This window comes from Salmo salar, chromosome ssa07 (assembly GCF_905237065.1).
Source record: "Salmo salar chromosome ssa07, Ssal_v3.1, whole genome shotgun sequence".
Taxonomy (NCBI): domain Eukaryota; kingdom Metazoa; phylum Chordata; class Actinopteri; order Salmoniformes; family Salmonidae; genus Salmo; species Salmo salar.
In genome coordinates this window covers 64,093,889-64,108,531 of record NC_059448.1, presented here as the reverse complement: position 1 = coordinate 64,108,531, position 14,643 = coordinate 64,093,889, and the positions used below count along the sequence as shown (strand labels likewise).

General features: G+C 45.2%; 1 protein-coding gene across 2 annotated transcripts in view; it reads right to left on the bottom strand.

Moving 5' to 3' along the window:
• The window catches only part of LOC106576625 (mRNA-decapping enzyme 1B), a 25,460-nt gene extending 12,002 nt beyond the window's left edge, over positions 1-13,458 (bottom strand). For both annotated transcript variants that reach the window (XM_045722448.1, XM_045722449.1), the window contains exons 1-3: positions 13,046-13,458; positions 10,765-10,805; positions 9,007-9,134 (exon numbers count right to left, since the gene is read on the bottom strand). In XM_045722448.1, coding sequence (XP_045578404.1) covers positions 9,007-9,134; positions 10,765-10,805; positions 13,046-13,204 — 328 coding nt within the window. In that variant the 5' untranslated portion in view covers positions 13,205-13,458. The remainder of the gene's footprint in view (positions 1-9,006; positions 9,135-10,764; positions 10,806-13,045) is intronic.
• Positions 13,459-14,643: the final 1,185 nt, after the last annotated feature.

Sequence of the window (14,643 nt, the reverse complement as noted above, 5' to 3'; positions counted from 1 at the left end):
CGTATAAACCCCCACGGTGGAGAAGGTGCTACGTATAAACCCCCCACGGTGGAGAAGGTGCTACGTATAAACCCCCCACGCTGGAGAAGGTGCTACGTATAAACCCCCCCCCACGCTGGAGAAGGTGCTACGTATAAACCCCCCACGCTGGAGAAGGTGCTACGTATAAACCCCCCACGGTGGAGAAGGTGCTACGTATAAACCCCCCACGGTGGAGAAGGTGCTACGTATAAACCCCCACGCTGGAGAAGGTGCTACGTATAAACCCCCCACGGTGGAGAAGGTGCTACGTATAAACCCCCCACGGTGGAGAAGGTGCTACGTATAAACCCCCCCGCGGTGGAGAAGGTGCTACGTATAAACCCCCCACGCTGGAGAAGGTGCTACGTATAAACCCCCCGCGGTGGAGAAGGTGCTACGTATAAACCCCCCACGGTGGAGAAGGTGCTACGTATAAACCCCCACGGTGGAGAAGGTGCTACGTATAAACCCCCACGGTGGAGAAGGTGCTACGTATAAACCCCCCACAGTGGAGAAGGTGCTACGTATAAACCCCCCACAGTGGAGAAGGTGCTACGTATAAACCCCCCACGGTGGAGAAGGTGCTACGTATAAACCCCCCACGCTGGAGAAGGTGCTACGTATAAACCCCCCGCGGTGGAGAAGGTGCTACGTATAAACCCCCCACGCTGGAGAAGGTGCTACGTATAAACCCTTTCTCCTACTGGGACAGCGCTCATCCAGGACGATTCCTCACATTCCTGGAACGGAAGACATACCGCTAGATTCCAGGAAGGGGCGGCTGGGCTGTGTTCAGCAGGGCACAGTGGGATTACCTACAGCCATTATATTAAAACCTACCATCTTTATCAGTTATGACTCATGCCAGACCACGTTAACTTCTTGGAAACTGTGATGACTCTTACCGAGTGGACTATCATGGATGAAATAAAAGATTAAATACATTTAAAAAAGTGCTGTGTTGATCTCATCATGATGTTTAGTCATGATTCATGACATTGTTATGGATGAAGTGAAGGTTCTGGGTTCTGTCACCATGACCTCATTACCTTCTTAGTCTAATAACTAGTCAGTGTAGCCAACGTCAATATTACAGACAGATGTGTTATGAGAAAGCACAACATGTCTCTGTGGCAGTGACCCAGGGTTAGGGGCAGGCTGGGGCCGGACTCATTAGGTGCTGGGGTAGAGGGGTTATTGAGGCTCTGCAGCAGGGAGAGTTAGAAGGCAGGCCACTACTCTACTCAGCGTGACTGAGACAGGAGCCCTGTTGACAGGCAGACCAGGAACACTTCTCCTGTCACCTCCATCACAGTAAGAACTCACACAGCCTCAAATAGGCCACGTAGGAAGATAACGCTCTGGCCCGCCGGTCGGCCAAAAAAAGAGGACAGGGGGCGAGATAAGAAAGGAGGAGAGAGAAAGGAGAGAAGAGTGAAGTGGGGCGGACAGGGCGGAGACTGAGGGCCAGCCAGTAGACTAGAGCATGCTGGCTCCTGACTGACAGAGAGACAGACTACAGTGAGAGAGTAACTGAGTCAGTGAGGACAGCGGGTAAATCACTGGGAGGTCTGAGTAGCTGGATCTTAAGGTTGGAGCTGCTACTGAGTCTGCCTGCCTGCTGCCATCCTGTCTGCCCCCTGAGCGGTGTACCCTGCACTGCCCTGCTTGCCTGGGGCTGTGGAGAGCCAAGATAAAGGTCACCGCCTGGAAAAAGGACCAGACCAAGTCTCCAAATCCTGGGAAAATTAAGAACCAGAGAGGAGAGAGATCGCTGGAGGAGCTGAGGAGAGACCACTTAGCTCAGTAGCTACAGGGGACTACTCTGGTTAGACTACTATACTACTCTCTCTGGGAAGGACAGACATTACCCAGCCTCACACCAGACAGTCTCTCTGAGAAGACAGTACTGTTAGAGGACAGACGGGGACAGGAGGAGAGACAGGGACAGGAGGAGGACAGACGGGCACAGGAGGAGGACAGGAGGAGGACAGACGGGGAGAGGAGGAGGACAGACGGGGACAGGAGGAGGACAGGAGGAGGACAGACGGGGAGAGGAGGAGGACAGGAGGAGGACAGACGGGGACAGGAGGAGGACAGGAGGAGGACAGACGGGCACAGGAGGAGGACAGGAGGAGGACAGACGGGGACAGGAGGAGGACAGACGGAGACAGGAGGAGGAGGAGAGACAGGGACAGGAAGAGGAGAGACAGGGACAGGAAGAGGAGAGACAGGTCAGGGACCTCAGTATTGTAAACCAGAGAAAGGGTTATATTGGTTCATTATTTCATCATAGAACAAAAGAGCGTGTTAAAGGAAGAGGACAGACAGCAGACTGGTATCTCAGCAGTACCAGAGGACAGACAGCAGACTGGTATCTCAGCAGTACCAGAGGACAGACAGCAGACTGGTATCTCAGCAGTACCAGAGGACAGACAGCAGACTGGTATCTCAGCAGTACCAGAGGACAGACAGCAGACTGGTATCTCAGCAGTACCAGAGGACAGACAGCAGACTGGTATCTCAGCAGTACCAGAGGACAGACAGACAGGAGACTGGTATCTCAGCAGTACCAGAGGACAGACAGACAGGAGACTGGTATCTCAGCAGTACCAGAGGACAGACAGACAGGAGACTGGTATCTCAGCAGTACCAGAGGACAGACAGACAGGAGACTGGTATCTCAGCAGTACCAGAGGACAGACAGACAGGAGACTGGTATCTCAGCAGTACCAGAGGACAGACAGACAGGAGACTGGTATCTCAGCAGTACCAGAGGACAGACAGACAGGAGACTGGTATCTCAGCAGTACCAGAGGACAGACAGACAGCAGACTGGTATCTCAGCAGTACCAGAGGACAGACAGCAGACTGGTATCTCAGCAGTACCAGAGGACAGACAGGAGACTGGTATCTCAGCAGTACCAGAGGACAGACAGACAGGAGACTAGTATCTCAGCAGTACCAGAGGACAGACAGACAGGAGACTAGTATCTCAGCAGTACCAGAGGACAGACAGCCAGGAGACTGGTATCTCAGCAGTACCAGAGGACAGACAGACAGGAGACTGGTATCTCAGCAGTACCAGAGGACAGACAGCAGACTGGTATCTCAGCAGTACCAGAGGACAGACAGGAGACTGGTATCTCAGCAGTACCAGAGGGACAGACAGGAGACTGGTATCTCAGCAGTACCAGAGGACAGACAGACAGGAGACTAGTATCTCAGCAGTACCAGAGAGACAGACAGGAGACTAGTATCTCAGCAGTACCAGAGGACAGACAGACGGAGACTGGTATCTCAGCAGTACCAGAGGACAGACAGGAGACTGGTATCTCAGCAGTACCAGAGGACAGACAGACAGGAGACTAGTATCTCAGCAGTACCAGAGGACAGACAGACAGGAGACTAGTATCTCAGCAGTACCAGAGGACAGACAGGAGACTGGTATCTCAGCAGTACCAGAGGACAGACAGGAGACTGGTATCTCAGCAGTACCAGAGGACAGACAGCAGACTGGTATCTCAGCAGTACCAGAGGACAGACAGACAGGAGACTAGTATCTCAGCAGTACCAGAGGACAGACAGCAGACTGGTATCTCAGCAGTACCAGAGGACAGACAGACAGGAGACTAGTATCTCAGCAGTACCAGAGGACAGACAGACAGGAGACTAGTATCTCAGCAGTACCAGAGGACAGACAGGAGACTGGTATCTCTGCAGTACCAGAGGACAGACAGGAGACTAGTATCTCTGCAGTACCAGAGGAAACGTTGTCTGCTAGTAGCAGCTCCACAACACTACTAATAGACTATCGTCTTAGAGGGACTATGTTGGGGAGGTTGTTCCAGCGGAAAGCCAAACATGAGCGTCTTCACGAGGAGCCGGAGGTTGGGCCAGCCAAGGGCATGCTCATCACAGAGACAGAGATGGACTACACCTACGTACGACCAGGAGGTAAGGAAAGCCTCAAACACTTGTCATATGTCTGTGTCCCAAATGACACACTATTCCTTATATAGTGGCCTGGCCCTGGTCAAACGTAGTGCACTATAAAGGGAATAGGGTGCTATTTAGAACGCATAGGCTCTGGTCAAACGTAGTGCACTATAAAGGGAAACACTAGCCTATGTCAAACTACTATCCCCCATAGTAGAAAAGTTGACCTTATTCTATTGTCAGCTAGTCGAAAAGAAAAATATTGCCTATTCTAAACAGACTATAGGACACTATTCTAAACAGACTATAGGACACTATTCTAAACAGACTATAGGACACCATGCTAAACAGACTATAGGACACCATGCTAAACAGACTATAGGACACCATGCTAAACAGACTATAGGACACTATTCTAAACAGACTATAGGACACTATTCTAAACAGACTATAGGACACTATGCTAAACAGACTATAGGACACTATGCTAAACAGACTATAGGACACCATGCTAAACAGACTATAGGACACCATGCTAAACAGACTATAGGACACCATGCTAAACAGACTATAGGACACCATGCTAAACAGACTATAGGACACCATGCTAAACAGACTATAGGACACCATGCTAAACAGACTATAGGACACTATTCTAAACAGACTATAGGACACTATTCTAAACAGACTATAGGACACTATTCTAAACAGACTATAGGACACTATTCTAAACAGACTATAGGACACCATTCTAAACAGACTATAGGACACCATTCTAAACAGACTATAGGACACCATGCTAAACAGACTATAGGACACTATGCTAAACAGACTATAGGACACTATGCTAAACAGACTATAGGACACTATGCTAAACAGACTATAGGACACTATGCTAAACAGACTATAGGACACTATGCTAAACAGACTATAGGACACTATGCTAAACAGACTATAGGACACTATGCTAAACAGACTATAGGACACTATGCTAAACAGACTATAGGACACTATGCTAAACAGACTATAGGACACTATTCTAAACAGACTATAGGACACCATGCTAAACAGACTATAGGACACCATGCTAAACAGACTATAGGACACTATTCTAAACAGACTATAGGACACTATTCTAAACAGACTATAGGACACTATTCTAAACAGACTATAGGACACTATTCTAAACAGACTATAGGACACCATGCTAAACAGACTATAGGACACCATGCTAAACAGACTATAGGACACTATGCTAAACAGACTATAGGACACTATGCTAAACAGACTATAGGACACTATGCTAAACAGACTATAGGACACTATGCTAAACAGACTATAGGACACTATGCTAAACAGACTATAGGACACTATGCTAAACAGACTATAGGACACTATGCTAAACAGACTATAGGACACCATTCTAAACAGACTATAGGACACCATTCTAAACAGACTATAGGACACCATGCTAAACAGACTATAGGACACTATTCTAAACAGACTATAGGACACCATGCTAAACAGACTATAGGACACTATGCTAAACAGACTATAGGACACCATGCTAAACAGACTATAGGACACCATGCTAAACAGACTATAGGACACCATGCTAAACAGACTATAGGACACCATGCTAAACAGACTATAGGACACTATGCTAAACAGACTATAGGACACTATGCTAAACAGACTATAGGACACTATGCTAAACAGACTATAGGACACTATTCTAAACAGACTATAGGACACCATGCTAAACAGACTATAGGACACCATGCTAAACAGACTATAGGACACTATTCTAAACAGACTATAGGACACTATTCTAAACAGACTATAGGACACTATTCTAAACAGACTATAGGACACTATGCTAAACAGACTATAGGACACTATGCTAAACAGACTATAGGACACTATGCTAAACAGACTATAGGACACTATGCTAAACAGACTATAGGACACTATGCTAAACAGACTATAGGACACCATGCTAAACAGACTATAGGACACTATGCTAAACAGACTATAGGACACTATGCTAAACAGACTATAGGACACTATTCTAAACAGACTATAGGACACCATGCTAAACAGACTATAGGACACCATGCTAAACAGACTATAGGACACCATGCTAAACAGACTATAGGACACTATGCTAAACAGACTATAGGACACTATGCTAAACAGACTATAGGACACTATGCTAAACAGACTATAGGACACTATTCTAAACAGACTATAGGACACCATGCTAAACAGACTATAGGACACTATGCTAAACAGACTATAGGACACTATTCTAAACAGACTATAGGACACTATGCTAAACAGACTATAGGACACTATTCTAAACAGACTATAGGACACTATGCTAAACAGACTATAGGACACTATGCTAAACAGACTATAGGACACTATTCTAAACAGAGTATAGGACACTATTCTAAACAGACTATAGGACACTATTCTAAACAGACTATAGGACACTATGCTAAACAGACTATAGGACACTATGCTAAACAGACTATAGGACACTATTCTAAACAGACTATAGGACACTATGCTAAACAGACTATAGGACACTATGCTAAACAGACTATAGGACACTATGCTAAACAGACTATAGGACACTATGCTAAACAGACTATAGGACACTATGCTAAACAGACTATAGGACACTATGCTAAAATATATATACTATAATATATATATATATATATTTAATTTATTTTGTCCAAAAACCAGCTATTACCGGCTTGCTGTCAATGTCACAATGGCGTCACAGTTGAGACAACATTCTAAATTGGCCTGGCTGGCACTGCCACCAGCTAACGACCCCATAACCAAATATTTGTTTAGTGATAAGATTCTGTGACCTCTCGTGGAAGGTCATGTTGAGGGACGTGTGGTGTTCTAAACATCACATATAAATAACTCAGTTAGATATATTTTTTCCTCCCGGACAGTTTTGTTTGTGTGTAAATGTCTAATAATTCGAACGAGGACTCCAGCAATATCTTAAACAAAGCCTTCCTCCTGCCTGTCACTGAGAATGATGTGTACATCAGTGTGTGTGTAGCGTGTCCCACTTATAATGACAGGTTGGTTTGTATCTAACGTAGTAGGCTGGTTGGCTGGCTCTCTGCTGTTGGCAGGACACTTGCGGTAGAAAACCAGCACAGAGGCACTCAAACCCGGGACTACTGCCACAAAAATACCTCTGAACCATATATGGACCTGTGGGGCCACAGCCACTAGACTAGAGACGGCTCCAGGCTCCTCTCCTCAGGGTATGTGTGTGTCTGCAGCACTGAGTCTCTTTCTCAGCCTGCAACAGACCTGGGTTCAAATTCTATTCGAAGTTATTTCAACCACTTCATGTGGGCTTCATTGAGCTTGTCTGGCTTAGCAGACTAATTGAATAGTCCCCAAACTATAAATCCCATCCATCAGGCGCTCCAGCCGGGATAGGGGATACGCTCAAAGTTTGTGTTGAAAGATTTCAAATAGTGCTTGAACCCAGGTCTGATATGCACTCCGCAAATAGTTCTCATTTAAATGAAGTGCTCCATGATGGGCCAGGATTCCTGGACTACACCACATGGTAGAAAGTTAGCTGCATCTTCAATCTGTTTAAACTACGCTGAACACTCCAGTAGTATTGACCATGATTCACATCCAATCTCTTTTTACAAATGTAACATCTGCTCTAATCAAATGTAAATCTCCTGAGACGTGTAGCCTAGCAGGACTGAAATAAATATCATCTGGAATGCAAACATCAACATCTACAGGCCTACACCTCCGGCACATAGTTCCCGTGGTGATGTAAACACACCTCCGGCACATAGTTCCCGTGGTGATGTAAACACACCTCCTGCACATAGTTCCTGTGGTGATGTAAACACACCTCCTGCACATAGTTCCTGTGGTGATGTAAACACACCTCCGGCACATAGTTCCTGTGGTGATGTAAACACACCTCCGGCACATAGTTCCTGTGGTGATGTAAACACACCTCCTGCACATAGTTCCTGTGGTGATGTAAACACACCTCCTGCACATAGTTCCTGTGGTGATGTAAACACACCTCCTGCACATAGTTCCTGTGGTGATGTAAACACACCTCCGGCACATAGTTCCTGTGGTGATGTAAACACACCTCCTGCACATAGTTCCTGTGGTGATGTAAACACACCTCCTGCACATAGTCCAGGTACTATGTAGGTAGGCTGAATAGTGCAGGGGACTTACAGCGAGCCCAGGTTCTAAGTAGGGAGGGTTAATAGCCCAGGTACTATGTAGGTAGGCTGAATATTGCAGGGGTCTTACAGCGAGCCCAGGTTCTGAGTAGGGAGGGTTAATAGCCCTGGTACTATGTAGATAGGCTGAATATTGCAGGGGACTTACAGCGAGCCCAGGTTCTAAGTAGGGAGGGTTAATAGCCCTGGTACTATGTAGGTAGGCTGAATAGTGCAGGGGACTTACAGCGAGCCCAGGTTCTAAGTAGGGAGGGTTAATAGCCCTGGTACTATGTAGGTAGGCTGAATAGTGCAGGGGACTTACAGCGAGCCCAGGTTCTGAGTAGGGAGGGTTAATAGCCCTGGTACTATGTAGATAGGCTGAATAGTGCAGGGGACTTACAGCGAGCCCAGGTTCTGAGTAGGGAGGGTTAATAGCCCTGGTACTATGTAGGTAGGCTGAATAGTGCAGGGGACTTACAGCGAGCCCAGGTTCTGAGTAGGGAGGGTTAATAGCCCTGGTACTATGTAGATAGGCTGAATAGTGCAGGGGACTTACAGCGAGCCCAGGTTCTGAGTAGGGAGGGTTAATAGCCCTGGTACTATGTAGATAGGCTGAATAGTGCAGGGGACTTACAGCGAGCCCAGGTTCTGAGTAGGGAGGGTTAATAGCCCTGGTACTATGTAGATAGGCTGAATAGTGCAGGGGACTTACAGCGAGCCCAGGTTCTAAGTAGGGAGGGTTAATAGCCCTGGTACTATGTAGATAGGCTGAATAGTGCAGGGGACTTACAGCGAGCATTCCTGTAGAGTAGGAACGGATCCTGCAGTTGGAAGTCCAGGTCTTTAGTGATGGGTTCAGTCAGGTTCTCCATACTCAGCCTGTTCATTATGGTGAAGCCATGTCTGGGAGATGCTAGCCTGAGGACAAACAGGAGGGCATGAATAGAAAGAGTTAACCTGTACAGGATCGGTCCATAAACCGGGACGGTTGTTGCTCAATATGCGATAATTTGACCTGACTTTCCGGGACATAGACATGTCTTATATGGGCAGAAAGCTTAAATTCTTGTTAATCTTACTGCAGTGTCCAATTTACAGTAGCTATTACAGAAGAAAAATACCTGCTATTGTTAGAGCATAGTGCACAACAACAAAACACTTATCACAGCAACTGGTTTGATACATTCACCTATCAAGGTAAATAATGTACTAATATATTCAGTAATCTGCTCTGATTTGTCATCCTGAGGATCCCAGAGATAAAATGTAGTGTAGTTTGAAAAAATAAATGTGTATATTAAAATGTAGGAACTGGCTCTACAGTTTTATCCCACTGCTGTCTCTGGCTCCACACCTAGCCCGCCCGCCCAGCCACCTAGATGTGTCTTTTTAAATGTATTTTATTTTACCTTTATTTAACTAGGCAAGTCAGTTAAGAACAAATTCTTATTTTCAATGACGGCCTAGGAACAGTGGGTTAACTGCCTTGTTCAGGGGCAGAAGGACAGATTTTTACCTTGTCAGCTCGGGGAGTCAATCTTGCAACCTTTCGGTTACTAGTCCAACGCTCTAACCACTAGGCTGCCTGCCGCCCCATTAGCTTTCTGGAGGGAAGCTAATGATCCATCATGTATGACATTCCTGGGAGTGTGTAAACTTGTATTTTGTATTACCATAGCAGTTTTGTATGTTCTCTATAGTTATGTACTTACTTGAAAATGTATAAATTGACCAATTCGGCACATTTGGGCAAACTCCTGGCTGACTTGATGCAAAAATGTTGTGTAGTGAGGTAGTTCTTCACTGGATCAGTCTAAATTACACCTAGGCTCCTATGTTAATGTCTGGCCTTTCTCTCGCATTTCAAAGATGGAACAAAAACATTTAATAGAAAAACAAAAAAACACACGTTATCTTTCACCAGATCTAACGTGTTATATCCTCCTACATTCATTCACATTTCCACACTTCAAAGTGTTTCCTTTCAAATGGTATAAAGAATATTCATATCCTTGTTTCAGGTCCTGAGCTACAGGCAGTTAGATTTGGGTGCTGAGCTACAGGCAGTTAGATTTGGGTGCTGAGCTACAGGCAGTTAGATTTGGGTGCTGAGCTACAGGCAGTTAGATTTGGTCCTATAAGGAAACAGAAAGGTGTTACATGTTTACGACCTATTTCCTGGGTGGGATAGGGTGTGTGGAAGTAGTCATGGCTCTTCAAGGCTACAGGCCATAATAGTCTACTCAGTGATAACCAATCTGTTCAGAGGGGAGGGGGCTGACGTAGCTAACCCACTAAGCCCATTATATTTAACCTGATGGAGGCAGGCTTCTCAGCTCACAGCTGAAGTACACACAGAGACCGGTCCCAAATGGCACCCTATTCCCTATATAGTGCACTACACTTTTGACTATGGGCCCTGGTCAAACGTGACGCACCATAAAGGGAATAGGGTGCCACTTGGGATGCACCCCCACCAAGATTCAAAGCTCACGGGGAAGTACATAGAAAAAGTAATTAGCTAGCATCGTAAAAAGACCCATCATACCTTGTGTAGACAAACAGGGTCCCCTCCACGTCAGTCTTCTCCTGCAAAACAACATACAGTAACTGATTAGGGTTGAGTTCATTAAAAGAGACATTGATTTGCTTGAACAGAGTCTTCATCGATCTCTCCTTAACATTCACAGCAAAATGTTACGTAGGCTGTGGGATATGAGAGTTATGAAGAAAACTTCTACCGGTGCGATGGTTTCTGAGTCACTGGTTATTTGGACCAATCATGATTTTGGGGTGCACCTACACCTGCATATTTCATGTATTTATTTTTGAAAGGGGGGGGTTCACCACCGTCACCCCCACCCTCAGAACCAGGTGGGAAATTCCACGATAACAGAATGATTCCGAGAGACAGATTTTTCACTTTAAAATGTATGCCAAACAAAACAACAATGACTTCAAAGTTAAACCACACAACTCTAGACACAAGCACAAAAAAAGACATTTACTTAGAGGAACAGATGCAAAGTTGGGTAACAGAATGACTGTACAAATAGCACAAACCATCATTCTGTTAATGTCACCAAACTCTGTACCTCGCATCAAGTAAATGTGTTTTTGTCAAATATTCTTTAAAATCATGCTTATGCATAGAGTTGTATGGTTTAACGTTGCAATCATTCGTTTGTTTGGCGCACTATTTTTAAGTGATAAAAATCTGAGTATCAGCATCATTGTGTTACCTTGGAATTGATCAAATCCAGAAGCAAGCATTCACACCAGATCTGGTTCTGGGTGGCTGATATTCATTCACCTAGTTAGCTACTATGTCAACATTCAGTCTGAAAACTGTCAGCTGTTTACAAACCCAGCAGCAATGTGATGAATACTCTTGTCCACCACATCTAACAATAATAACTAGCTGGAGGGCAATGGGTACTGTGTGCCCCGGTATGTGTGCTTCCAGCTGTTGACGATGAGTATGACGCGTCTCCATAGGAACCTCTGACTACATTTTGGATCAAGCATAAATTGGCTTTAACATGCACAATAACGTGCCAAATCTATGATTTAGCTCTTTATTGTAGGGTAAGCATTAGAATAAGTTGCCTCAATATTTGCAACCATGGGTGGTAATATCTCTCTAGCAGCTGATCCATGGTCAGTATTGTGAAATAATTATAATGTGAAGGAAATGATTGAATGGAGAAAGCGGAGCTCCCTTTCCATCCTATCAGTATAGACACATGCTCAAACATGCACTTAAAGACTGTTTATGTTTGATCCGGGTAATGTGGTCAGAGGCTTCCAATGGAGGGTGTGATGCAATCGTGGAGCCTCCAGACAAACCAAGCTCCATACCACATGCTGTGTGCCTCAAATGTAGTAACAACGTGGAGGGCTGCATACATCTCAACATTGACATGATTGGTTGATGTTGGTGGGTGCGGGAGGTCCTGTATAAAACACAAACTCACTTGACAACAGCTCTGCTAAGCGCAACATTTATGTTTGCTTTGACTTCTGCAGAGGCCGCATAACAGTAACTGCTGTATGGCCACTGCAGACTGACCATGCAGAGTCTTTCAGCGACCTCCTCTGCATGGTGTTTCAGGAAAGATGCATCTTGAAAACACTTAATTCAATCGCTATCGGCCGTAAGAGAAGTACATTAAGATAGCTGCACTGCGAAACTATAATTTGTGAGTCACAAACCGATTTTGACAAAACGCTTACTGAGCTGTCTAATGTGAGATTGAATCGGAGCTTCGTGGGCGATATACCGCCTTCAAAACAACTGGGAACTCGGAAAAGAAAACTTTCGGACTGGGAAAAATCGATTTGAACGGTCATCCAACTCCGGAACTCCGGCCTAAAAATCACTGACGTCATGATTTGACCTTGTATTTTCCAGAGTTCCCAGTTTGAAACGCGGCATTAGGCGACAACTCGAATGCAGATAGTGGGGCTGGCATTATTGCCAAGTTAACGTGCCAGTCGGAATTAGATAATGTCCGACTCGTTAATAGGTTAGTTATACACGTACCGCGTCCAACCAGTTAGCAAGTCGGACATTTGAGTTTCCTCGTTCCGACTAGGACGTGAAAGCGATATAGGGTGATGTTAGCTAGTTAGCTGTCTAGCTTCTTGGAATACTAGCTATGGCTAGCCACATCTCCCAAAACCACGTGAATTCAACCTGGCAAACTAGTTCATAACGTGGCATCCATATCAGTCCGCTAAGATGTTACTTAACGTTAGATAACATGCAACTTTGTTGAAAAGAGAAGGGAGCGCGAACAGAGCAGCGGTAGCAGCCCTTAACTCACCCATTCATTTGATCGGTTGTTGAAAGTATACAACGCCACTTGACTCGCCACATCTACAATGTTGTTGATGTAGGGATCTTGTCTTTGCAGGGCTGCGAGACTAATGTCCAAACCTTTAGCAGTGAGACAGGTGTTTCCACCCGATGAGCTTGCCGTCATTGTTCTCCTTGAGCTAGCTAGTGATGCTAACTTGCACGTTATAGCGGGTGAAGGAATTTGTGACGGTTCCAGAGTAAAACGCAGACTATTGAAACTATCCCTGTCACAATACACTGTTATCAATTAAAATATTTTAAATAAATCATTTAAGAGAACATATAAGTGAATTGTAACTGTTCGGTACACCATCAACAGCTCACTTGACAGCAGCCATGTTTCGTCGAACAGATTGTAAACAGTTAGGCATGATGAGTTGAGCGTGGAGGGCTATAAGGAACGTTAATCAATCTCGAAAAATAGATTGGCCGCTTCATCAGGCCGAAGCAGATGGTGATGAAGGATGTTTATTGGCCAGGCATGTTACACCAAAATTACTTTTGAATTTGACAATGACTTCTTGTTAGAATCCATCGTTGAATCCATTGAATTCCATTTTGTCCTGAAATGTTATTGAAGGCTTACTTCAACGTCACTTTTATATCGGTCTGATAATTCAAATTCGTCATTTTGTTAATTAATTAGTCCAGTTAATACGTTGTTAAGCAGATACTTACAATTTTTGCGCATATCATAGGCCTGAAAATGTCTGCTGCCCAAGTTGATGGGAAAAAACTATGCAGTCTGCAATGGTGGCTCTAGAGGGCGCTACTTCCTTTGTAAAACGTCGATCTTTTTTACATTTATTTTCCTCAACGCTGCCTTTTGCTTGGGCACTGAGCTAGGCTATATTTAGTGTGTAATATCAATGACAAGCGATTCAGCACTTAGTTCTATATGTTTCTATGGCTAGATTGTGATTATGGCAGTGCCAGGGTTATTGATAGTCTATAGTGACCAAAGGTTTCACCTGCTATAGGCGTGCGCAGTGAGCAGCATGTGAACAGCCATAGCACCATAAACAGTAGCCTACCAGGCAGCCCGCTACATATCTTCATTACTCTGAAATATGTTTTACCTAGTAGGCTATACATCTAGTATTTGTCCAAAATTCATACGCACAATGACTGTTTTTGGACACCTTTGGTGCTAGAAAGCTATATGGTCTAATCAAACTCATCCCCCAAACAGAATGTAGGTGACCTGAGAACTTATATTTCCTTCATCTCATCTAACAATGCTTCAGACACAGTCAGAGATCCATTATGAGTGAGTATGGTCTGGTGTCTGTGACTGATGGTTGGTGGGAGACGAGGAGAGGAGGGATGGGATGAGGAGGTGGTTCTCAGGACCAGTAGGGCCCAGTGTCTGTGACTGATGGTTGGTGGGAGACTAGAGGATAGGAGGGATGGGATGGGGAGGTGGTTCTCAGGACCAGTAGGGCCCGGTGTCTGTGACTGATGGTTGGTGGGAGACGAGGAGAGGAGGGATGGGATGGGGAGGTGGTTCTCAGGACCAGTAGGGCCCAGTGTCTGTGACTGATGGTTGGTGGGAGACTAGAG